This window comes from Rhinolophus ferrumequinum, chromosome 2 (assembly GCF_004115265.2).
Source record: "Rhinolophus ferrumequinum isolate MPI-CBG mRhiFer1 chromosome 2, mRhiFer1_v1.p, whole genome shotgun sequence".
Classification (NCBI taxonomy): Eukaryota; Metazoa; Chordata; class Mammalia; order Chiroptera; family Rhinolophidae; genus Rhinolophus; species Rhinolophus ferrumequinum.
Genome location: NC_046285.1, coordinates 108,672,515 through 108,695,779, shown reverse-complemented (window position 1 = coordinate 108,695,779; position 23,265 = coordinate 108,672,515). Strand labels below are relative to the sequence as shown.

The window sequence follows — 23,265 nt, the reverse complement described above, 5'->3', positions numbered from 1 at the left end:
GATCAGCGGCAGGCTGACCTGATAGGGGAGCAGGGGGTGGGGGGCCCTTCCTGAGCTCTCCCTGGGACCCCACAGGTCCCCCTTCCCTTGGAGGACCCCCCTTTGGGGAGGAGGAAGGAACTGCAGCTCAAGGCGTCTAAGAGGGGGTGTGGTAGGGCCTGGGCAGTGCCCCCTGCAATTCTAGGTTGGGCCGAAGGGGGCGCCGTGATCTAAAATACTGCTTTTATAAACTTGGAGGGGACGCAGGTGTGGCGGACCGCAGGTTTCCTTCATAGCATATTTTTAAAAATCGAGTTCCGCAGAATGAAGGGGACCCTTATCTTTTCCTGGTGGGTGTGGGGAGGCGAGGCACTGACAAGGGCAGCATGGAGGAAAGTGGGGCTGATTTTGTTCGGATTTGCCTTCTCAGCCAGCTGGTTCCAGTTAGAGAAATGATTCCAGTTAGAGATGAGTCACAGATGGATTAAAGGCGTAGTCCCTTCTTAAAGGGAACTTGTTCTTTTTCTGATTCTCACTTTCCTTCAGGAAGCAGTCCCTAGGGTGGCCACCGCAAGGCGGGCCCAGAGAAATCCCAGACCCACCTGAACTGGAAGCAGAGGAGGGAGCCTGAGGGCAGTGGCGGGGTCCAGGCCGCCCCCAGGACGCCCTTTGCCTGCCAGCCCTCTGGCTTCCCACTGTGGACGCATCCCGGAGGCCCAAAACAGACAGGGCTGTGATGTCTGCTCCGGTGAGGAGACTGGGCCCACCACAACTCTCTCAGGCGGACACTGTGCTGCTATGCTCCCATTTTGGAGTTGAGGAAACTGAGGTGAAGGGGCAGGTGACTGGCTGAAGGTCACATAACTGTTGGGAAAGCTGCTCCCCGCTGTGGGGTCCCCTTCAGGCTGGGGGCTCACAGGGGTGGCTGGGCACATGAGCAGGCCCCATGGATGATGGCCCAGCCAAGGAAAACTGACCCCACTGTCAGTTCTGTCTGGTTCCTAGCATATCTGCTTGACATGAATTCAGGGGCTGAGATGAGGTGTCCCCTTGCACCCCTCCAGAGACGGTGCCTGACGTGCACTAACTATACGTGGGGGTGCTGCTGTCCGCAGGAATCACGGAGGATCAAGCACCTTGTCCCCTGGCCCACGACGAGCTTTCTTGCAGCTCGGCTCTCACGGCCACATTTTGTGTAGCATTTGAGTGAGGGGCGTCCCTTCCCTCAGCCCCCAGGCAGCAGTGGCCCCACCCGAGGGACATGCCAGGTTCCCTCCTGGCCAGGACCACACGGAGGCCTCGCTGCCCACTTCTCCTGGCCGATGCCATGGATGTCGTGTCTTGCACTTGTGCCCTCCTTTACCCACTGACCGAGACAGCTGGACCCCATCTCCTCCGATGTCCCCCCAGCACTGGGATTCCAATGGCTGTGCATTTCCTCACTGGGAATCTGAGCAGGCTCCGAGGCCCCTCCCCCTCCACCCTTCCCGAGGCAGGGGCCCCCGCCCCTTGATAGGGCAGACACGAGGCTAAATATGCAGGGTGTCTTCCCACGGGGCCTCCTCGGTCCCCACCGCCCTCCAGAACTCCCGGGGTTTTGGTGCCAGATGTGGCTCTCAGGGCCTTATCTTGTTGGATGTGGCCACCTCTCCTAGGCCTGAGACCAAACCCGTTCCTGACTCCGTGGCCCAGGGTGTCAGGGCCTCTCCAGCTGCTCCCCGTCTACAGATGGCATTCATGTCACCGTCTTCCCCAGATGCAGAGAGCAGTGTCGAAGGGTGGAGTCAGGCCAAGACAGGAGCCTGTCCTGGCGGGCACCCCAGTGCCCCCCTAACCTCCTCAATCCTCCTGTTGGCCTGACGTGCACACACGCCAGGGACTCTAACTCCTGGGAAAGACGACCATGGAGAGAAGAGTGAAAACCTTTATTTGGAAAATTTGCTGACTTAGACACGGTTGAGTAAAAAACACAGGAAGGAGTAAAACTAACAAAGGGTCTTCAATGAAATGCAGACCCATCCTCTCCCTTGAGGAAGAAGAGCTTTGGCTTGTTTTTAAGAAAACACATCACTTTGTGCCACCGGATGGCCCGGGTGCCCAGGCCACTTTGTAGATGGGTGGGGGTCGACAGGATAGCACCTTTGTTCTGGGGGTTTGCGAGGACACGAGGGGGGTGGGTAGGAGGCAGACACCATTTTGTGCCGCTCCCTAGAGATGCTGTTCACGCGGTCGCCGCACGGTACTCGCGGCCGAGGCTGCGGGAACCATGGTCCAGGCAGTGAGTGAGGACACCCTCCCAAGATGTCGACTCATGCGGCTGCGTTTAAGAAACCCTCTTGGCTTTCCAGAAGCAAAACGAAGTCTACGACCTCACATGAATTTAGCTAGTAGACTTTGTATGTGTACATGAAGTAAGCAAAGGATTTTGTAGGATTAGTGAAGGGATGGGGCGGGAGGGGGGACGGTGCACAACTGATACCCGGAAAAGAGAGAGGAACGAGGCTTCAGGCTTCGGGGGTTGGGGCCTGCGGGAGGTTCGGGTGTTAATCGCTGTGTGAGACGTGGGTTCAGCTATGGGGTAGGGGGGACAGAATCCCAGGACTGGGCGCAGACACCCCACTTGCTGGGCGCAGACACCCCACTTGCAGGAGAAACACATGGAGGCTTTTCAAGCTTTTCCTTCAAAACCACTAGCTAACCGGGTCAGTCAGGAAGATCGGGTCCCACGTTCCCTCACTGCAGGGAGGGCAGCGGGCTAGCCCTGCGCCACCTTCCTGGACACCGTCTGGTAGAAGACGCCCCGCAGCAGGGCCTGGTAGCTGGGCACGCGGAACAGGTGGCGCTCGCCGTAGGCCACGTCGTACTCGGCCGCCTTGCCCGTGACCAGGACGCGGATGTGGGGCTCGTTCACGTGGCGGCCCACGGCCAGCACGAAGACCTCGATGCCCGCGCGCTGCGCCTCCTGCGCTGCCTTCTCCACGGAGGCCGCCGTGGCGCCCTGCGAGTTGCCGTCGGAGAAGAGCAGCAGCCTCTTCTTGGCGGCGCCGGACGAGGCCTCGCGGTAGAAGCGCGTCACGTAGCCGAGGGCGTCGTGGACGTCGGTGGCGTCGTTGAGGAAGTCCATGGCGTCCACGGCGCCGGCCAGCACCGTGTAGTTCTGCAGGAAGCGCAGGGCGGCGCGCTCCGGGCGCTGCTGCCCGCGGCCGCTGTACTGCGCCACGGCCACGCGCACGGCCTGCGCCGGGTCCGCCCGGCCGGCCGTCAGGAAGCGCTCCGCCAGCCGCTTGGCGAAGCGCTTGGTGCTCTCGAAGTTGTGGCTGCCCACGCTGGCCGAGCCGTCCAGCAGGATGGTGATGTCGGCGGGGGAGGAGAACGTGACTGCGGGGGCGGGGGGGCGCTCAGTGGGGCCGCCCCACGCGCCGCGGACTCTCCACTTCGCCCACCCTCCCCGTGGGCGCCCCCCCTCCCACCAGCGCCCAGACCACACCCGGTACTCACTTGGGCACGTGTAATCTGGACATTTCTTGTCTGCAAAACAGAAAGACCCCCATTCGGCATGAAGCCAGTGATCGGAGAGACCGCTGCTCCATGGGAAACCCCCAACGAGGTGACACTGGGGTGTGTCCATGGAAGGTGCGGTGTGGCCATGCACACGGGTGGCGCTCCTGGACACGTGGCCAGCCCCCTGCCGGATCCCCTCCACCCCACAAGGAAGGGGTGTGCCCTTATCCAAGGGCGGGGCTTTGAGGTAATGGAACCACCCCCAGCACCATTTCGTGGGCCTCACGCCATCCCAGTGAGGAGTGGGGCAGTTTTGACTCTTCTGAAAAGGGGGAAACCAAGGCCCAGAGAGGAGAAAGGAATGTCTGCCGGTCAGACACCCTGTGACATGCTGTCCATGCCACGCTGTCCCCCGCTGATGCTGACCACACGCCCACTGGGCGGGGCGAGGGCCCCAGTCTGACCCCTGCACTCTGGCTGTCAGTCAGCACCTGCATGGCCCTGGCTGGCCCCGCCCCTTGCCCACCTATGCAGATCTGGGTGGTGATGTTCTTCAGGAAGGTGTCCTCCAGAAGCTCAGCGTAGTTCTCCTTGACAAGCGAGATGCCCGGCCGGCCTCCAGGTGCCAGGCCTTGGCAGGAAATGACATTGAGCTGGTCAGAGCCCGCGACGAAGCCAAACACGTCCTTGATGCCCACGGAGACCACCTGCAGGGAAGGACAGCGTCAGTGGGGCCCCGTGGAGAGCGCCCCACACTCCAGGCTGTGTGGGTGGCAGTGTGCATGTGGACGTGGCCCCACCTGGATGTCGGGGCCGCAGAGCACGTTGAGCGGGGTGGTGTCCCTCTGGGTGTCCGAGCGGCCGTCTGTGATGACCAGAGCGATCCGGTTGTTCGTGGTGGGTGGCAGGAGCCGGTTCCGGGTGTACTGCAACGCCTCGCCCGTGAACGTGCCGCCCGCCATCCACTGCAGCTTCTTGATGGCTCTGCAGGGTCACAGCACTGTCAGCACCAGGCTGAGGCTAGGCCCGGGCCCAGGTCAGGTACAGGGTCAGCGCTGGGGTCAGGGGTCAGGGTGGGGCCCGGGTCAGGCACAGGGTCAGCACTGGGGCCAGGGGTCAGGCCTGGGCCCAGGTCAGGTAGAGGGTCAGCGCTGGGGTCAGGGGTCAGAGTGGGGCCCAGGTCAGGTACAGGGTCAGCGCTGGGGTCATGGGTCAGGGTGGGGCCCAGGTCAGGCACAGGGTCAGCGCTGGGGTCAGGGGTCAGGGTGGGGCCCAGGTCAGGCACAGGGTCAGCACTGGGGCCAGGGGTCAGGCCTGGGCCCAGGTCAGGTACAGGGTCAGCGCTGGGGCCAGGGGTCAGGCCGGGACCGCTGTGCTGCAGGCAGCTGAGGGCAGTCTTACTCCTTGAGCTCCTGGGCGTTCCTGATGTTGGGGTCCTTCATGTCCACATGCTCCTGCATCTGGTTATGGCTGTACTGCACCACGCCCGCGTGCGACTGCCCGGTCTCGAACTGCAGGCACCGACATGAGCTCAGGCGCGACCTCAGGTGCCTGGCTGCCCTCCACCCACCATCTGTCCCAGGCCAGACCTTGGGGTGACTCATGCTGCTGGGTTGGGGTTCTGACTTTTGAGAAACACAGCGCCGCATCTCCCATGGCCCCAGGACCCAGCCCCTCTCCGGCTTGGTGTGAGGACAGACCCCTGCGTCCCAGGAACCCCCTGCCCCAGGCGCACCTTCACCAGCTCGTCCCGGCTCAGCCGGTCGATGACCTTGATGATGAAGTCCTTGGCGATCTCAAAGTTCTGCAGCCCGATGCTCTCGGAGCTGTCCAGCACGAAGAGGATGTCGATGGGGCCGCACTTGCACTCTGAGGGGTGGGCAGTGCCAGTGGCTGTCCTGAGCCTGCACTGAGAGGAGGGCACGGCCCCACCACCCACGGGGCAGTCCACCCAAAGCTTAAAAAGTGACACTCACCACAGCAAGCTGGAAGGAGGGGAAAGAGGAGGTTAGGTGACATGGAGACCCCAGTCACACAGACCCTCCCGCCAGCTCCCCCACGTCCACTGCCCGGTGGGAGGAGGAGGCGGCCAGCGGTGGGGGTGAGAGTGGCCTGTCCCCAGGGAGAATCTTGCAGTGGGACACACCCGCCCCTCCTGTTCTCCTCCCCCTGTGAGGGCACCAACGCGGTGTGCTCTGTCCGATTAAGACATTTATTCAAAGATGGGGACACTCACAGCACATTTTCATGACGATGTCCAAAATCTCGCATTCCTGGGGAGGGGAAGAGACATTTGTACAATGGGCTGAACTGGCCCACTGTCCAGCCAGGGCGGCCCCGCCCTCTGGGTCACTCTCCCCTGGGACCACAGCCAGGCTTGGGGTGGGCCAGGGGCTCTCACTTTCAGGGTGTGCCCTGCTCTGCCTGTAAGCCTCTGCTTCCAGGGCATGAGCACCTGCTGTGGTCACTGACGTGGCCATCATGTGTCCCCCTGTGGCTGCCATGGGTTCCCACCCCTTGGCCAGAGTGCTCGATCCCTGAGGACACTCAGACACTGACTTACGTCTGGTCCTGGTGGTCCTGTGTGTCCTGCGGGTCCCTGTCAGAGAAAGAATGGAAGAAAGGCTGGAGGGCCCTGGTCACTACCTGAACTGCAGGTGTAACGGGAGGTCTTGGCAAGCCCCCACTCGGCCCTCGTGAGCCCACCTCCCCTCAGAAGCCTCTGGCTTCTGCACATTACAGGGCTGGAGGACAGCCAGTAACTGCCACCCACTCTGTGACAACCGTCCAACAACACAGTCCCTTTCCTGGTGGCCAGTGGGTGGGCTGGCCGGGAACCTGTGTCGGGCTCACCCACACTCGCCGCCCAGGTAGAGCGTTCCATTCAATCCAACGGCACCAGCTCCGTGGGCAGAGGCCCCAGACCTGGGTTTTCTGTGCTCCTGCGACTGGCATCTGGTGGCTTGCCTGCTCCCCGCTCACCACCCTCAGTGTGCCCCTCGGAATTGTCTGTTCCCTCCGATACCACCTGTCAAAGTCCCAACCTTCCCAGGCCTTCCCCAGAGACTGGTGCCCCAAATTCCCAGCCCCCTCCTCCACCCGCTGCAGCCTCAGAGTCCCAAGTGTACCCCACGCACCCTGCCTGGCCTCCCTGCCACCACTCACCTGGGGGCCTTCGGGGCCCCGGTACCCTTTTGCACCTTTGACTCCAGGGGGTGAAACGTCATTGTTCTAGAAGGAAACAGCACATGTCACAGACACAGCCACAGACACAGTCCATCCCCCCGCAACGCCTCGCCCGTGAACGTGCCGCCCGCCATCCACTGCAGCTTCTTGATGGCTCCTGTCCAGTGGCACTCGGCCGCCTCCCTGCCAGACCCTCGGTGGCTGCAGACCCAGAGGCCGAGGCCAACGCGGTGTATCACAACATCCCGGGTGGAGCTGCACTCACGTCCTCTCCAGGGTCCCCAGCTTCTCCCTCATCCCCCTTGAGGCCGGGGTAGCCTTTAGTGCCCTGCAGGTGACAGGGGAGCATGTGGTTAGTGGGGAGCAGAGTCCTGGGATCCAGCCCACGTCTCCACAGGCGCTCAGCCGGGCCCCTCGATGGCAGGGTGGCTGGGCCCACCTGAGGCACCTGGCTGCTCCTTTTCTTCAGAGTTTTCTATTTTAAACCGAATTTACTGAGGCACGTTTATATGCATTTCATTTCCTTCTTTAGGAGCGTAAGTTTTAAAAGGAAGAGATAAAAGAGACACTGTCTGCCCCACCCCCACCCCTGGTACACAGTTCCTGGGGAGAAACTGAGGCTGAGGACAAGCCAGAGGACACCCTGAGGTTTGGGGGCGTTTGGGTTGCGACCCTGCTCCCAGGTGCAGCCCAGGCCATGTGGAGACCCCATCGACGGAGACACATGGGAAGGGCCTTGGCGAAGGGCCTGGGCCAAGTGCATGTGTTTGCACGTGTGTGCGTGGTGCATGTGTGTGCACGTGTGTGGGCATGCACCAGCAGCCGTATGGGGGGGGGGCGTGTACTCACGTTTATCCCAGGAGGGCCTCTGCTGCCCGGATAGCCCTGCAGGGAAGGCAGGGCCGTCACACCAGGCTGTGACCCAGGGCCCCAGTGGACAATCCCAGCCACCAATGCCTGGGTCCAACCTGCCGGCCGGCCCAGGTATGCCCAGCTGGACAAAGGGTGAAGGGGCAGGGGGTGGGGACACTCACGGGAAAGCCGGGGAAGCCCTCGGTGCCGTTTCCAGGGGGGCCGTCTTCACCCTGGTGGAGCAGACCGTCCTGTCACCCTGGGGACCACCCAGGCCAGGGACACCTCTGGACAGTGCGGGCACAGGAGTGGCGCTGAGGGTCCCTCAGCCTGGAAGGCGTCTCCCAGCCTGGACTGCCCTGAGGGTCCCGTGCATTTCTCCCCAGCCCTCCAGCCAGGTGGGTAGTAAAGTGGCCCCATGCTCAGTGCCCTGGTGACCGCAGAGGGCTCAGCCGCCTGTGAAGGGTGCTCCCTGTCCAGTCACCATGGCCAGGTCCCTCAGTTAGACCCCATGAGCCCAGGGCTCGAACCCAGGGCTTCCCAAGATCTCGTACAGCCAGGTGTCAGCCCCTCCAGGGCCCGGGCCCATCACTTACCCTTTCGCCCATCAGCCCGGGGTCTCCGGGGGGTCCCGCGGGTCCTGGGGCGCCTCTGGCACCCTGTGAAGGAGAGGGGAGGGTGTGGGGAGAGTAAGTGGGCATCTGAGTGACGAGAGACGCTGGCTCAGACGCCTCAGCGGAGAATGGGAGGGAGAATGAAATAAAAAGCAGATTGCCCATGGTCCTCAGGCTGAGCAGAACAGGACCCCTGGGGCTCAGAGTCCACTCCTGCTGCCCATGACCCGCCCCTCCAGGGCACCCAGGGTGTGACCAGAAACGAATGAGGACCCATGGGCATCCTGACGCAGGTGTCCCGAGAGACGGGTGGAGCCACCCACAGGCGTGAGTGGCCGTTCCAAGCACAGGTCAATGTTTTGAAAATTATTAAGGTTTTAGGAAAATGCTCGTAATGAAAAAAACAAAACTGTGAGGCAAATTTGTAAGGCACGACATGCGAAACCAGAAAAAGAAGTTGGAATAAGCCAAAATGTTCCTGTTGTGGATCTCTTGCTGGTAGGTACCCTTTTAGATTTCCATTCTCTTATTTTTTTCTGCATTTTCCAAGTGTTTAAAAGTCACACAGATCACAAGATGAAATGAAATGTTTCTATGTGACAGTGACACAGGGGCCTGTCCCATGACAGTGCTGGTGGAGGGGAAGGGGCCGGGGGTTGGGGGGTTACTCACCTCAGGCCCCAGGGGCCCCTCATCACCTCGGTACCCTTTAGGTCCAGGGGGGCCTGCGTCACCCTGCAGAGAAATGGACATTCCCCATTGGACCCTGTCGGCCCCACGCAGCCCTGCTGACCCCACTTGCTGTCTGGCTGCATCTCTGCCCCTCGCTGGAAGCCAACACCAGCCCTTCTGGCCCAGGGTCTTGTCTCGGGTGCCTCCCAGGCTCCCCCAGCCAGGCAGGAGGGAGGAGGCCACCACTCAGGGACCACGGTGACCCGCACTCAGCCGCCTGTGCATGGGCCCTGCCCTTAGCCTGGTGCTTCCGGCGAGGCCCTTGGATGCGGTCCCCTCACAACTGTCCCCTCAGCCAGCCAGCAGCCACGACCAGGCAGCGTCAGCGTCACACACCAGGATGCTGGCCGCGAGGACCAGCAGCCCCAACTCAGGGTCACAGTCTGGGCCCTGCCCACCATGGGACACGAAAAAGAGCACGGGGTGGATGCAAATAGCTTGTCTAGGCCCTAGGCCAGGCCTCCTAGGCCTCCAGGAGGCTGGAGGCTGTGTGATGGCACCTGCAGGTCCCCAATAAAACTCCCCCAGGAATAGGAAACGATGACCCCCAAACTCTGGGCAGCGTCCTTGCAGAGCTGCGTCAGCAGGAGGCTCCTGGGACCAGCCGGCCTCCCCACAGCCACTCCTGTGGGCAGCACTGGTGTCCCCACGGGCAGGGAAGGGGTGCCCCTATGCGGTGGACACACTACATAAGACCTGGAACCACTTCCTCCACGGTCTCTGTTTCTCAACTGCTTTTTCTTGGTATTTGGCAAAACACGTTTTTCCAGAAACTTCTGCACAGACACACCTGGTGTGGGAGCCGACCATGAGCTGGGTCTGGAGTCGTGAGGGCCCTGATGAGGTCGGCAGGTTTGCGAGAAGGTACGCTGTAACAATGGGCTTGCTATTCACAGAAAACGTCACGCCGGGTCCCACCTCACTCTGACCCACAATATATATTCAAAACGAAGCAAAGGTATCAGCCAAAACGCAGCACGAAGGGTGAATGTGTTTGCAATCTTGTAAATGAGCAGGACATCCTACACATGAACGTGAAAAAATGTCTGCAGTGCAGAGAAGAGCCTCGTGCACTCAGCGTGGGACACGGACTCCAGTGGAACATGAACGACTGTGTGAACAGCCCAGGAGAGGGACACCTGAGATCACACTCGGCTTTTCCTGAGAGGACACGGTTTTCACCTGAGGACATGAAACGCACGTTCCAAGTCTGGTAATGTCTCATATTGGCAAAGGTGGGGCTACAGTCTCTACTTGACACTCTTGGGGGGAATACAAGCTGGGGCTACAGAAATAGAAATATTTGGCAATTACCACACACACACCTCACACACACCACACACCATTTGGCCAAGAAATTCTGCAGCTAAGAATTTACATTCTGGATAAGTATTTCAAGATGGATGGATGGATGGATGAATGGATAATGGATGACAGAAGACAGAGGTGATAGATAAATGACAGACAACTAGATGATGAATGATGGCTGGATGGGTGACTGGCAGGGTAAATGGATAGATAGTTAATACACAGTGGACAAACGGTAGATGATAAATGACAGAGATAGATGATACAATAAACAGATAATGGATGGGTGGATAGATAGATAATCGGTAATGGATGGATGATAGACGAGCGGGAATAAGAGATAGATAACAGTAGATGATGACAGATGATAGATGATAGAAAGGTAGGTGATGGATGCTGGACAGACGGACAGAGAGCTGCAGACACAGAGGAGCTGACAGGCCCACATATGTTGGTATTTACCACAGCATTTTTCTGTAAAGCAAAATGCTGGAGACAGTCCAGGTGTGTGTTGACAGGGGACTGGACAGGGACATTCAGTGTTACCCAGTGGAACAGCAGGAACCTGAGACGGCGTGGCAGTCTGTGTGGCTGCCTGACCCCCAGTGCCCGGTCGGACGACAGTGTCAGGTCTGGTGCTGCTTGTGGAAACAACAGGCCTACACCCACTCTCACACACTGTGCTTTTCCTAGGATTCTACAACAAGCTAGCGTTTAGAAGAAACTAAAAACTGATGACTGCTGGGAGTGGGGTGAGGGACAGAGATCTGCTTTTCCACGTGGTCATGGATTTTAAGCATTTCTCTCTCATGAGACAAAAACAGGTGAGACAGCCGCCCCCGTCTTTCTGTCTGTGGCCCAAAGAACGTGGAAGCCTGGCTCTAAGGGGGGCATATGTCAGGTGCCTCCCGTTCCATGTCCACGGGGTCCCCAGGCCTGTGGCGACAGCTGTGCTCCTCAGATGCATGGCTCCCAGCAGGTTCAATGTGGGATTAAGTGCGAGGAAAGTTTCCCGCTCGCTGGTCCCTGAGCCTGGAGACAGCCCCCTTATCCCTTCATGGCCTCGCCTGCCCCTTCCGGCCCCCCTGGAATGGGCCCGACACGCCTCTGACACGCTTCTAACGCTCCCTCAGGAGAACTGGCAAGACAGCTCTGCCTTGTTGTGGATGCTGCTGCTTTCTTAGCTTTTAAATTCTTCTGTTTTCTTAAAACTCCAATTCCAAATTTTTCTCCAAAAGAAAAGCCACCAAAAACTCGAAGCCACAAGCCAAGCCCCACCAAAGCCTAAGGCTCGGCCCTCCAAGGTCAGCCCATCTCATAGCCCGCTGCCTGGAGCTCTGTGACCCCACTGTTCCCTCCCCCTGCCCACTGGGAAGTCCCTAGGCCCAGCTCGGACACCACTGATCCCGCTCTGCCTGGACCTCTCACCCCTCAGCAGGAGGGACATAGGAATGTGATGGAAGGAACAGGACCCATGCGGCAAACGCCCATCACAGGAGCAGCCGGCACCCAGGAGGAGTCAGGTGGGGCTGAGAGCACCTGGGGGATTCCAGAGCGAGGGTCCCCTTGCATCCATCTGTCACCTGGGCCCCTCAGGCAGGGAGAGGCCCTCAGCCCTGGAGGCGCCTGGCCACACCAGCACCAACCCCGCTCTGCAACCAGGGGCCTGAGGCCGGCGGGCCCACCTCAGCACAGCCAGGGCGAGAGGCCAGCGGCCCTCTGGACAGTGCACCGTGGCAGGGAGCCTGGGACAACACAGTCACCCAGTGACAGCGGCAGGAAAGCACAGCCCAGGGAAAGCACTGAGGATGAAGACGTTCTCAGGCCAAAGCAGAGCCGCGTGACTGAAGACCTGGGGCTGGACGTGAAGGGTGGAGCGTGGACCTGCGGGCAGTGCCACCCCCATCTTTTGAGGACAGTGGCCCACACACCCCTGTGGCGGCGGCGGGATGGGGCCAGGCCCTGGCTGGACCCGCCTGTGGGAGTGGGCGCTCGGCCCTCTTCCCCACCAGGACGTCCTCACCACACAGACTTTTTAGTTTATGTTCACATGTTTACGTACGTGTTGTCTGTCCCCACACTGGGCGGCCCCCCCCGAGGGCAGGACCAGGCTCTGGAAGGGGGCTCACAGGGCCTGTGTGTCCCCCGCCTTCAGCGCCCCCCAGGGTTGGCCTGGGCTCAAGTGGAGGCCCTCATACCTCTGCCCCCACGAGCTCTAGAAAGCCACCAGTGCCGAGCACAACCTGGCCCAGGCCAGCCACCAACCTGGTGGCCTTCAACAAGTCATGGCTTGTCCCCTGGCCCAGGTCTGCACGGCACTGGCCGCCGGTCCCAAGGGGGCTTCCTTCTATGCGTGTCACCCAACCTCTCATGGACCACTAGGATGGGACCCGTGACCCCAGGCCAGCAGTCTGAAGGATGATGAGCTGAGAACACCTGGGATGGGGTGGTCCCTCGGGGTGGTCCCAACACCCCCCAGAACTCACAGCTTCCTGTCTGCTCCATGTCCCGACCCCCGCTCCTGCCCACTCCCGCCCAGCCCGCTGGCAGAGTCAAACCCTCTGCTTCTTCAGGCCTCCCCCAGCATGGCTTCCGGAAGGTGTCACACCCAGGAATCCTGGAACTTTCCATGCACTGACACACCCAAATTGACCTCCAGCCAGGAGCTCACACCTGGGCTCCAAATGCTGAGCGAGTTCCCCCTGCCCTGGTTCTCCTGGGCGCTCCAGTGTGTGGTGCCTTGTCTAGGACTCAGACCTCGGTGACCCCGCCCACAGCTGGGGCAGTCCGTAGGACCCCCAGGCTTCCTCACACCCCTGCTGCTGCCAGCCCTGCCCCCCACAGCCCTGCTCTAACACCACCAGCTCAGGGCACCCCCATGCCCTCTGAGGACAGAGCTGGGTCTGCCCACTCAGCTCCGTGTCCTGTCCAGTGCCCACCAGATGAAAAGGGGTCCCTGCGTGAGTGCTGGGCATCCAGGGGGCACAGGAGCTGGGCCCACCCTCAGCAGCCCACACCCCGTCGTCGCCCCAGCCATCCCCAGCGTCCGGCAGCTGGCTCCCGGCCCCACACCCCTGCAGTCTCCCACGTCACACCCCCTGCAGGAGAGAGACCTCCCCACAGGCTCAGGCGTGTTTATGCCATAAGACTGGCCTGGCCCCACACGGACGCCCCTCCCAGACAGCGGGCTTCCTACCGGGTCTCCGGGGACGCCGACGGCGCCTTCTCGTCCCTGGTCACCTGGGGGTCCAGCTTCACCCTGGGGAGGAAGATGCCGTTGAGGGGGGAGAGCTGCTACCCATAGTGTATCCGGCTCGTCCTTCCTTCTTACACTTTCCCACGTTTTTACCACAATGTGGCCACACGCTCGGCTGTCGAGTGGCTTGTGTGGTTTCAGGAGGCCCAGCAATGAGGCCAGCAGCTCCCCGAGGTCCCAGGCAGCTTGTCACATTGCCTCTCCTCCAGGGGGGGCTAATTAGGGGTGCGTGGGAGCTGGGGACTGCCAGCCACCAGGGGTGAGTGCTGGTGGCGGGGCCTGGCCTTCAGTCCCATTTTCTGATGTGGGGAGGGGGTTGCCAGGGGCTCAGAGCCACGTCACCCCTGCTCTGATGTCCCTCCCTGGGTCTGTGGTGGCAGCTGTGGTTGGGAGGTCAGCATCCTTTCCCCCAACTCTGGAGCAGCGGGGTGGGGCCTGTACCCCCAAACCAGGCACAGAGTGTGCTTGGTGCCCACCCTCTGGGTCCAGCAAAGCCTTCCCACTGACACGGGCCCAGGAAGCCCAGCATGGCCGCTGGGCCACCAGCCTCTCAGCTTAGAGGTTTGTGTAGCCACAGCTTCCCAACCTTCCTGCCATGAGAGCTTTGGCAACGGAGTCATTCGAGAGAAGAGTCCAGGCTCTGTCTGCAGGTACTGGGGGGTGGGGGGCGAGGCAGGCACTCAGGAGAGCCAGGTGTGCGGGCCTGGGGGCCGGCTAAGGAAGCCGTGTCACATGGAAAGCCCTGCTGCTAAACAAGTGACAGACTTGCAGCCTGACAAGATGCGAGGCTGGAAGCAGAATGAGCCGCTGTGAAGGGCGTTACAGACACGACGACGACTGTAGTCCCGCAGGAAATGTGTTCACATGGGACAAGACCTCGCAGGGCAAACCCACTGCATGTCAGTGTGAGCTCCCAGGGGCTGTCTCACCGAGGACCTGGGGTGCTCGGCCCTGCTGGCCTGGGCTCCCTGCACCCCTTGAGGTGAGCGGCCGCTGCTCTTCCTGTACTGGGGACTCTCTTTGGGAAAACAGAAGGCGAGGGTGGGGCTCACCTGGAATCTAGGGCCCAAAGGAACTTGGAGGCACGTATCCTGTGGTTCTGACAGCCTGACCCCTGCCTGGCCTCATTCTGTCCCTCCCGGGGGGTGGGGGGTCCCAGACTCACCGGGTCTCCTCTCGGGCCCCGCACACCTGGGGTCCCCCGTGGTCCTCTCTCCCCAGGGCCGCCCTGTGTGCAGAGAAGCAGGGAAGGGAGGCTGCAGCCCCTGCCACAGTGGCGTGAAGGGGGCTCAAGGCTGGTGCAGGGCCGACCGTCCCCAGGACGAGCCCAGCAGGCGCACGGCCACGTGTACCCCTGAGCACGGAGGCCCAGGGCGCCACCCCGGCAGACTCACCCGATCTCCGGGGGTGCCGTCTGGTCCCGCGTTTCCCTGAAATGGGGAGGAATGACAGAAGCATTAATTAATTTGGGCAGAAAGCCAACCTGAGTGTCAGGAACGGGGAGCAGGGGGCCACGAGGTGCTCACCTCATCGCCAGCCTCGCCCTTCTCTCCTGGGGGCCCTGGCTCTCCCGGCTCTCCCTGAGGAAACAAGTGGACACACGTCCATCTCTGGCCCGGCCAGGGCCCGGGGCTACGGCTGGCCCCTGGTCCTGATGGCCCCTCCCAGGGCTTAGACCCCACCCCTACTGTGTGTGGGGGGGCACATGTATGCTCACCTCATCTCCGGGGGGCCCCGTGTTCCCCGGCCTCCCAGGCTCCCCGTCAGCTCCAGACCCACCCTGGAAAGATCAGAAGGGTCAGCCAAGCCCGGCCTGTCCTGGGGGGACCAGTGACCCCACCACCCCCATCTCCACACACGTCCCGCCTGACGGTTCCCTTGTTGCCAACGCCTGGCAGGGACAGCGCACTGTCACTGTCACTAGTGAGGCCCAGTTCCCTGGTGGACTCAGTTCTGGGCCTGCGCCGAAGTCTGTGGGCTGGAAGGTGAAAACGCAATCCAGGTAACGGAGGTTAGGACCCGGGGTCAGAGCCCACACTCCCTCTCTGTCTCCCCCAGCACTCCCTGTGGCGATGAGAGTTCCCAGAAAAACACAGGCAGCTGACAACTCAGCTTCCAGCTGGACCCAGACTGTGAGTTACATCCCTGCTCCACTGTCCAGCCCACCTGCCACCTACAGCGTCACTGCTGATCCCCTAGTTTTGATTTCTTAGTAACCAAAGGGAGCAGATAGATTCTGGGACTCCACACCGAGTTTGGGGCTGGGCAGACATCTCTGGGGCACCGTGGGCCACCTCGCCCGCTGCAGACACGGACGTGATGACCGCTGGACGGGTCTGAGGCTCAGTGACTCGGGGCTGCAGGGAGCGCGCCCCTTGGGCAAATGCGCTGCCCATCGGTGGGGATGTTTCGCCCAGGGCCTAACCCTCAGACCCGTGAATTGCTCCCAAGGACTTTTGATCCACACTCAGTAGGTGGAAAAGCCCCCCCTCCAGCCCCAGGGGCTCCGTCACTAACCTTCTCTCCCTTCAGTCCGAATGAACCCGCATCGCCCTTGGGCCCGGGGGGTCCTTGGAGGCCCTGGTGAGAAGACGGCCAAGGTCAGTCCAAAGGAGACATCAGGCCACGTGCCAATGTAAGTCAAGTGCCTAAAAGGCAGGTCTGCACGTGGCACAGCCCTCCGGGGACTTCTCAGCGCGTCCCAAGAAGGGTTTGAGCCGATGTTCACAACTGAGTACTTACAGTCTTAAAATACCCATGAGAGAAAGTGACTTACATCGAATCCAGGTGAACCCTTGCAGCCTGGCAGGCCGGGGTACCCCGTGTCCCCCTGGAAGGATGAAGGCAGATTTAGGGGTCAAGCCTTTAGGTTCTGGGTCACCCATTCCCCTCCCAGGAAAGCCCCATTGCAGATGATCTGAGTTTGGCCAGGCAGCTTGGGGTCCACTGGGACCTCAGGCTTGGCAGGAAATGCCTCCTGCCTTTCCCACTACCTCCAAGTGCCCGGAAGTGCCCACAGGCAGCCCCTATCCGCCCATGTTTGGGGAGGTGTCTGGCTCTGTGCACCGTCCCTTCCCTGACCCCCAGCCCCCCACTAGCCTGGGTTACCTTCATGCCATCCACGCCATCAATGCCACGCTTGCCCTTCTCTCCCTGTGAGGGGCAAAGACCAAAGGGTCAGACGAAGGTCAGACAGCACCCACCCGTGGGGCAGAACACATGTCCCCACCGCCATACTCACCTTGTAGCCCTTGGGTCCCCTGGAGCCCTGCAGAGACAGGAGGGAGGGTGAGAGAAGGACCCCAGCGCAGAGAGAATTCCCTGGAAATTGGCCACGTCCTCCCAGGTCCCTTGGGATAGGCATGCCAGCCAACTGCCCACCAGCTCGCTGCCCCCCTCCATACTGGCCACAGGCAACATTGCCCCTGTCCCGGTGAAGGGGCTGCTCTGTGCCCAGAGGGACACGCTCCCAAGTTTTCCCTCACTCACCTTCTCCCCTCGGCTCCCTTTTTCTCCCTACACCGCAAACAGGAGGAAAGGGGGGCTGTCACTGGTGCCCCAGGGCTCCAGGCCCTGGCACAGCTGTGATGCCCAGGCTCCGCCCCAGGCTCAGCCTGTTGTGGAGTGGAATGGAAACGCACCTTCATCCCCTGGTAGCCGACAGGTCCCAGGTCCCCGGGCCTTCCCTGGAATACAAAGGAAGGGGGGCATTAGACACCATGGTGGCCAGGGAATCCCCACTCAGCCCACCTGGCCCCCCACTCCACTCAGGCCTGGTCAGCCAGCGAGACTGGACCTGGCCAGGCTGCTGGCTGGCACCCCAGGGAGCGGCCCTGCTGTGAAGGCCCCACCCCCACTCCTGGGGGCCTCCTGAGGTCACAAGAGTCCCCAGGAGGAGCCAGGGCTGGGTTGTGGGGAGACTGGCGATGGCCGAGGCAGAGGTCCAACCCCATCCGACCACTGAGAGCAGCTGGGCCTGTGTGGAGGCCGGGGGGACCTGGGGGTTCCGCCTGGTGCAGTGTGCTGGGAGGAATGGCTGTGCAGTGCTCCCACTCGCTGCTGCCCATGGGACTGTGTCCTCTGAGGACTGGCACCATGGTGTTCAGAAACCAGCCATCCTTCTGGAAGTTTCTTCAGCCTGCTCCCCACCCTCGGGCCAGGTGCTCAGTACTCACAGGGTCTCCGGCTTCTCCTTTCTCTCCTGGGAGACCCGGCTTCCCTCGCTCTCCCTGGAACACAAAGCAGATCAAGGTTAGGGGACAATTTCCTGTGTATTCCTGAAAAGGCGGCGAAAGGGACGCCTACTTGCTCACATGGTTTTCAGGTACCTTCCCCAGCACCCATGGCCCGTCTTAGTGTCCTCAAGGTCAGGTCCATGGGTCCCCTCCCTCATGCCCCTCCAGGCCGAGCCACTGCCCGCTTGCAAGACTGAAGTCCCTGGATCTTTCTTCTCTACGTCTTGTGCCCCATTCCTGCTGCTGTGTGGGCACAAACACCCCGTGGGGAGAGGCCACTCCGCTCCAGTGGTCAGTGGCCATGGGCTCCTTGGCCATTGGAGCCGACATTTTCTAGGAGAAGCCAGAAATCTGGACTTTCATGAGCAATGTCCCAAGTTGTAAATACTGGCAATGAATCTTGATTTTCAAAATTTCCCTGCTTGAGCCATCCTGGCCTGCGTCCCAAGTACATGCCCGTCCCCTGTCCCCCAGGGAAGGCCCATGTCCAGGAGCCAAGCACTCAGGGGATGGCTTCCAAAAGGGCCACTTCCTCCACTACAGGGAGGGGGCAAGTGGGACCGGCCCCCACCCTGAACGCCAGGCCTCGGCTACCCCACTGCCCTCGAGGTCACCGTGCTGGACTCTCCCCATGGCTGGCGGGCGGGGCATCTGCCCATCAAAGGAATGTCTTCACTGTACCCACACCCAGCCCAGTGGTGGGTGCTCAGAACGGCTGCCTGGGGTCCTGCCGTGTCCCTAACATCTGTGGCTTACTTGACACCTCTCTGCCTCCTGGATATAAGCAGGGGTAGGGCACGGCCACTCACCTCGTACCCAGGGTCACCCCTTGGTCCTGGCGGTCCTCTGGCGGGCTGCAAGACAGACACAACAATCAGCCCAAGACAGCGTCCAGAGAGGCCCCAGGGCCGGGCGGGGGGCCCACACTTACCTGGCACTCGAAGGAGCAGCACTGCCGGAGAAGGGACAGAGTGACACGTCAGAACGCCAGGGCATGGCCACCGCGCTCCGTATGCCTACAGGTGCTCAGAGGGCTTGGCGCTGGTCCCCGGTGGGAGGAAGGGGCTGGTAGGGACGCCCTGGGCAGTGGGGGGGGAGGGAAGGGGGGAGGGGATCTTACCACTTGCTCCACATTATTTTTCTGAAAATGAAATGAACAAGTGAAGTTAATTTATAGCCCCAGCCACAGGCAGGCTTTGCGGGCGCGGACGTGGGAGGGCGGGTGCGGCGGCCGCTCACTATCATGTCGGTGATGGTGTCGATGGTCTGGCTGATGATCTCCTCCGCGTCGCGGTTCTGCCCCCAGTCGGCTGCCGTGAAGTTGCGCCGGTAGGTGTGGTCTGTGGCGATGATGCTCAGCCGAGGCTCCTGGGGGGACACGGGGACAAGGGTGACCTCGAGGACGAGCCCCTCCCCGCCCCCATGCCTTCCGTCTGGCTCCTCTGTGCCCACAGGCCGCGCCCTGCGCCCGCCCGCCACGGCCCAGGACGGGGCTCCTACCAGGTGGTCGGGCGTGATGGCCACCGAGAAGACCTTGATGCCCAGGTGCCTGGCCTCGTTCACGGCATCTTCCAGGCCCCCGCACGGCTCCTTGTAGCCCTCCAGGGGGTGCCCATCAGTCACCACGATCAGGTACTTGTTCTCCTTCAGGTGGGAGCCCCTGCGAGGTGCAGGCAGCGGTGAGACCCGGCCTGGCTCCCTCAGGCCATCTCTGACCCTTTGGAGCCCTAGAGCCGAGACCTGGAGATCAGAGGTGATGGGCGGTGGCCAGACGCCCACAGGGGACCCAGACCCAAGCGCCGCTCTGCAAAGCGGTGTTTCCTGTCACACTGCACAGTGTTTCTCTTTGTTGGTCCTACTATAAAGTGGGATCATAAAAATGGACATCAAACAGAAAAGTTTCATGGAGTCACATTTCTGTTAAAGACTATCTTGGAAAATGCACCTTCAGCGGGCGAGCGGCACGGGTGTCACCCACCCTGAGGCGTCCTGACACAGGACCCCATCACAGGCAGTGGGAGGAGACGGCCGAAGATGTGCCCACCTGTGAGTGGGGGTACTGGGGCCTGTGGCCCAGCTAAGCCACCGCCAGCAGCCAACTGTCTGTGGGTTAAGGATAGCAGCTGCTGGTTGTTCAGCGCTACCCAGACTCCAGGTGACGTGCAGAGCCAGCACTGGGGACACGATGCTCTCACAGGGGTCCCTTCCCTCTGTGTCACCCTCTCTGTCTCTGACTGCAGACATCTCCTCTGCCTGGCCAAAGGGCAGGCAGTGATGGGGCATTTCAGGTCCCTTCTACTGTCACTGGATGAGGAGACAGTGGCCAGGCCTGGGAGAGACCTTTGGTGGCCGTAAGGGCAGGCCGAGCAGTGGTCACTAGGACTGGTCCTGCCGGCTCACGGGCACCAGAGCTTGGTGTGCCAGTGGACAGCCCCCGGGGTCTGGCGAGCTTGGGTGACCACGAATAGATCAGGAAGGTGGAGCGCCACCCAGGGGCTCCCCAGAGGCCACAGGCGGGCCCACGCGCGCACGGGCCGGGGGGTGCTCACCCGACGAGCAGCTCCTCCAAGCCCTTCTTGATGGCGCAATCCGTGTAGGTCCCCTTGCCGAAGTACTTGACCGCGTCCACGCTGGCCTTGAGTGCGTCGCGGCCCGCGGGCATGCGCGTGAGCCCGCGGATGAGCTCCACCTCGTCGCTGTAGTGCAGGGCGCCCGCGTTCCATACCAGGTTGCGGTCACAGCGGTAGTACCTGCGGGCGCGGTGGGTGAGCTGGGCGCTCCACGGGGAACCCCGGGAAGTCCTCCCGCTCCCTGGGCACTGTCCATCCAGCACACGACGGCCACCCTTCACCGGAGGACAGACGGCCGGGCCCCATCCCACCACAGAGGAGGAACGGGCCAGCATCCGGCTGGACTTCCTGTGCCAACCTAAGACGCTGGGTCCCTGGCCTGGGACCATGGGTGGGACAGCAGGTGGGCATCGCCAGAAGGGCCGAGTTCCAGACAGCCTGGGATCACCTCGACTCTGCTGCAGTAAAGCAGGTGGGGTAACGGGCAGGGGAAGGTGGCGGAGGGCCGAGGACCCTGCGTGGAGGCGGCGGGAGGGGCGATGGGGGCAGACCCTGCATGGAGTGGGCTGATGGGGGTAGAAGGACCCGGAGAGGCCAGTTCCAAGCGGGACACTGGGGAGGGGTCCCCATGGAGCTGATTAGCTGCCCCTCTCTGCCAGGTGCACGTGAGCCCGAGGCTCTCGGGGTTTGCTCTGCCAGGGCCTGCAGGTGGCCTGCCTGGTAGTCCATTCAGTCGATGGAGTGACAGAGGCCCCTGTGGTAATGCTAACAGTAGCAATCACAAGAGGGGCCTACCTCAGTTCACAGGTGGGGAAACTGAGGCACGGGGCGGCTGAGTGAGGGGCCAAAGGTACATGGAGGGGGATGCGGGTCCACATGGCTGTCCCAGCGAGCCCTCCTCGAGGCACCGTCTCCACAGCCCCTGCTGTCCCGTGGCCCCGTGGACCTGGGCACTTCAAGTGAAGTTGGGGTTTCAGGTCCCAAATCACTCAGTGTTGGGTAGCCGTGCCTTCTGTCCCTGGGGCCCCATTTGGAGGGGGCGGTCAGGGCTCGGGTGAGCGGGTCAGTGGGTTAGTAGTGACGGGGCGGGGGGGACTAGAGACGGGGCCCTGCACAGGTGAGGGAGTTGGGTTCTGACCTGTGCCCCTTCCCCATGGCCATGCCCACTGCTGGGGGCTCCCCCCCAGTGCTTCAGTCATCAGACATATGAATGAATGAATGAATGAATGAATGAACGAATGATGAAGCATGCCCAAACCCAGGACCAGGCTGGTGACCTCGCCAGGCCCCTCTGACTGGGGTGCTGGGACGTTGGGTCCAGATGCAGGCTCTGATAGTCCAGCTGGCAGCCCTTAGTGTCCATGCGGTCAGTGAGGGGCACCTCCTCCAGGCGCTGGGCAGGGCCTCAGGCCTCTCCCTAAGCCTGTGCAGTTTGGGCTGGGAGGTGCGGCTCCTCGTCTGCATTTGGGGCACGGGGAGCCCCCATCACAGCACTGTCCCTCGGCTCTCCAGGCTGGCCCGTGCCTTTACCCCCTTCGCCCAGCTGGCTCCACTCAGACCCCTCTCTGGCCCATCTGAGCTTCTGTGGACGAGGAGAGGGGACTCAAGTGGCCAGGCCAACCCTTCTCTTCTCAGATGGGGAAGTTGAGGCCAGGCTTTGCCTGTGGGCGGTGCCCTCCCCTGAGCGGCCCCGCAGCCGTGCAGGGAGAGGTCGAGGAGCACCGACCTGTCCTTCAGGTTGTCAATGAAGCGCTTCGTGAAGGCCTTCACCTTATCCACCAGGGCTCCGTAGGGCTTCAGCCGCAAGGCCACGCTCTCGGAGGTGTCCAGCACAAAGAAAAGGTCCACCGGGCAGTCTGGGCCAAGGATGAGAGAGGCCAGCTTCTTACGCCCTGCGCCCTCAGCCCCCACCAGCCACCTCCCTGGGCTGCTGCGCTGGCCCAGCCACCCGGCTGCACAGAGCCGCCCTCGTGCGGAAAAGCTGGCACCCAGCGAGGCGGTGGGATGGCCATGAGAGCCCTGCATGGGTCCTGAGAGTCCCCAGCCCTCCTGGAGGGCAGGGAGCCCCGCCCTGGTCTGGACAACTAAGGCTGCTTTCTCACTGTGGTTTAAGTTGAATTAAAAACTACCAACGGTCATGAGCTTCAGAAAAAGGTGCGTGAGACCAGGTAACCATGCATCTTGACTGACTGCCAGGCAAGCAGTCAAATGGATTTAACCAAGGCAGAGAAGGGACAGCGCTGGCCCCCCAGGCTGAGACCCTGTGACTCAGTGGAGTTCACCCTCCTCGGCAGGGCCCCTCCCAACACTCTCCACTCTCCCGAGGTGACTGGAGCCCAGGGGCCTAGCTGGGGCGCCTGGACAGCAAGCCGGGGAATTTCAAGCAGCCCCATAAGGCCCCACATCTGCAGCTCTCACGTCAAGGGAAGGGGCCAGTCCTGCTGGGACATCACAGCTGGTTGCGTCTGGTCCCCAGCCCGTCTTCCCCACAGCAAACAGCAGTCAGAGATGCAAGTGGCAGGTCCCCTCACCTTGGAAGGCGATGGCCCTCTCAGCTAGTGGGAGGTCCTGTGCAGCGGTCCAGCAGCCCTGCAGCAGCAGGGGGAGCAGAGCGGGGGCCAACCTCATGTCACTGGCCTGCGTGTCACCATCGAGCGAGGGCAGGGGTCAGGGTGGCCTGAGGATGACCAGAGAGAGAGAAGTCTACGCCGCCGGCAGCCGGAGGTACAACCTCGGTGGGAGGGTGGGAGGGTAGGCGGGAGAAAGGAAGGGCGGGGCTGACGGAGGGAGTGAGGGACGGGTAGAGGGAGGAGGGGCTGGGTGGCGAGGAGCCTGCAGAGGCCGGGGTCTCCTCCCGCCCTGGAGTGAGTCACTGAAAGAAAGTCTCTGGTGTCTGGAGCAGCTTTGAGCCCAGGGCACTTCTTCGCTAAAGGATTTATTTCCTGTCCGTGGGGACTGTGGTTCTCATGCCCAGTAGGACGAAAGTGTAGTCGAGTTTAAGATGTCTGCAAAAGAACTGTAACCCCAGATGA

The 23,265-nt window shown here is 61.7% G+C and overlaps 1 protein-coding gene across 1 annotated transcript; it reads right to left on the bottom strand.

The window, feature by feature from the left end:
- Positions 1-2,607: 2,607 nt before the first annotated feature.
- Positions 2,608-22,992, bottom strand: COL6A1 (collagen type VI alpha 1 chain). The gene is made up of 35 exons (XM_033126228.1): positions 22,765-22,992; positions 21,960-22,089; positions 20,213-20,413; positions 19,164-19,323; positions 18,903-19,031; positions 18,784-18,804; positions 18,595-18,615; positions 18,473-18,517; positions 17,604-17,657; positions 17,070-17,114; positions 16,918-16,944; positions 16,670-16,696; positions 16,537-16,581; positions 16,205-16,258; positions 15,946-16,008; positions 15,146-15,208; positions 14,955-15,008; positions 14,823-14,858; positions 14,594-14,656; positions 13,369-13,431; positions 8,805-8,867; positions 8,115-8,177; positions 7,701-7,751; positions 7,516-7,551; positions 6,932-6,994; positions 6,646-6,711; positions 6,044-6,079; positions 5,717-5,753; positions 5,457-5,465; positions 5,216-5,349; positions 4,882-4,991; positions 4,281-4,464; positions 4,007-4,187; positions 3,478-3,507; positions 2,608-3,357 (listed from the first exon to the last, which is right to left on the bottom strand). Exons 1-35 carry the CDS (start codon positions 22,859-22,861, stop codon positions 2,735-2,737), a joined length of 3,084 nt encoding a protein of 1,027 aa, XP_032982119.1. The 5' UTR covers positions 22,862-22,992; the 3' UTR covers positions 2,608-2,734.
- Positions 22,993-23,265: the final 273 nt, after the last annotated feature.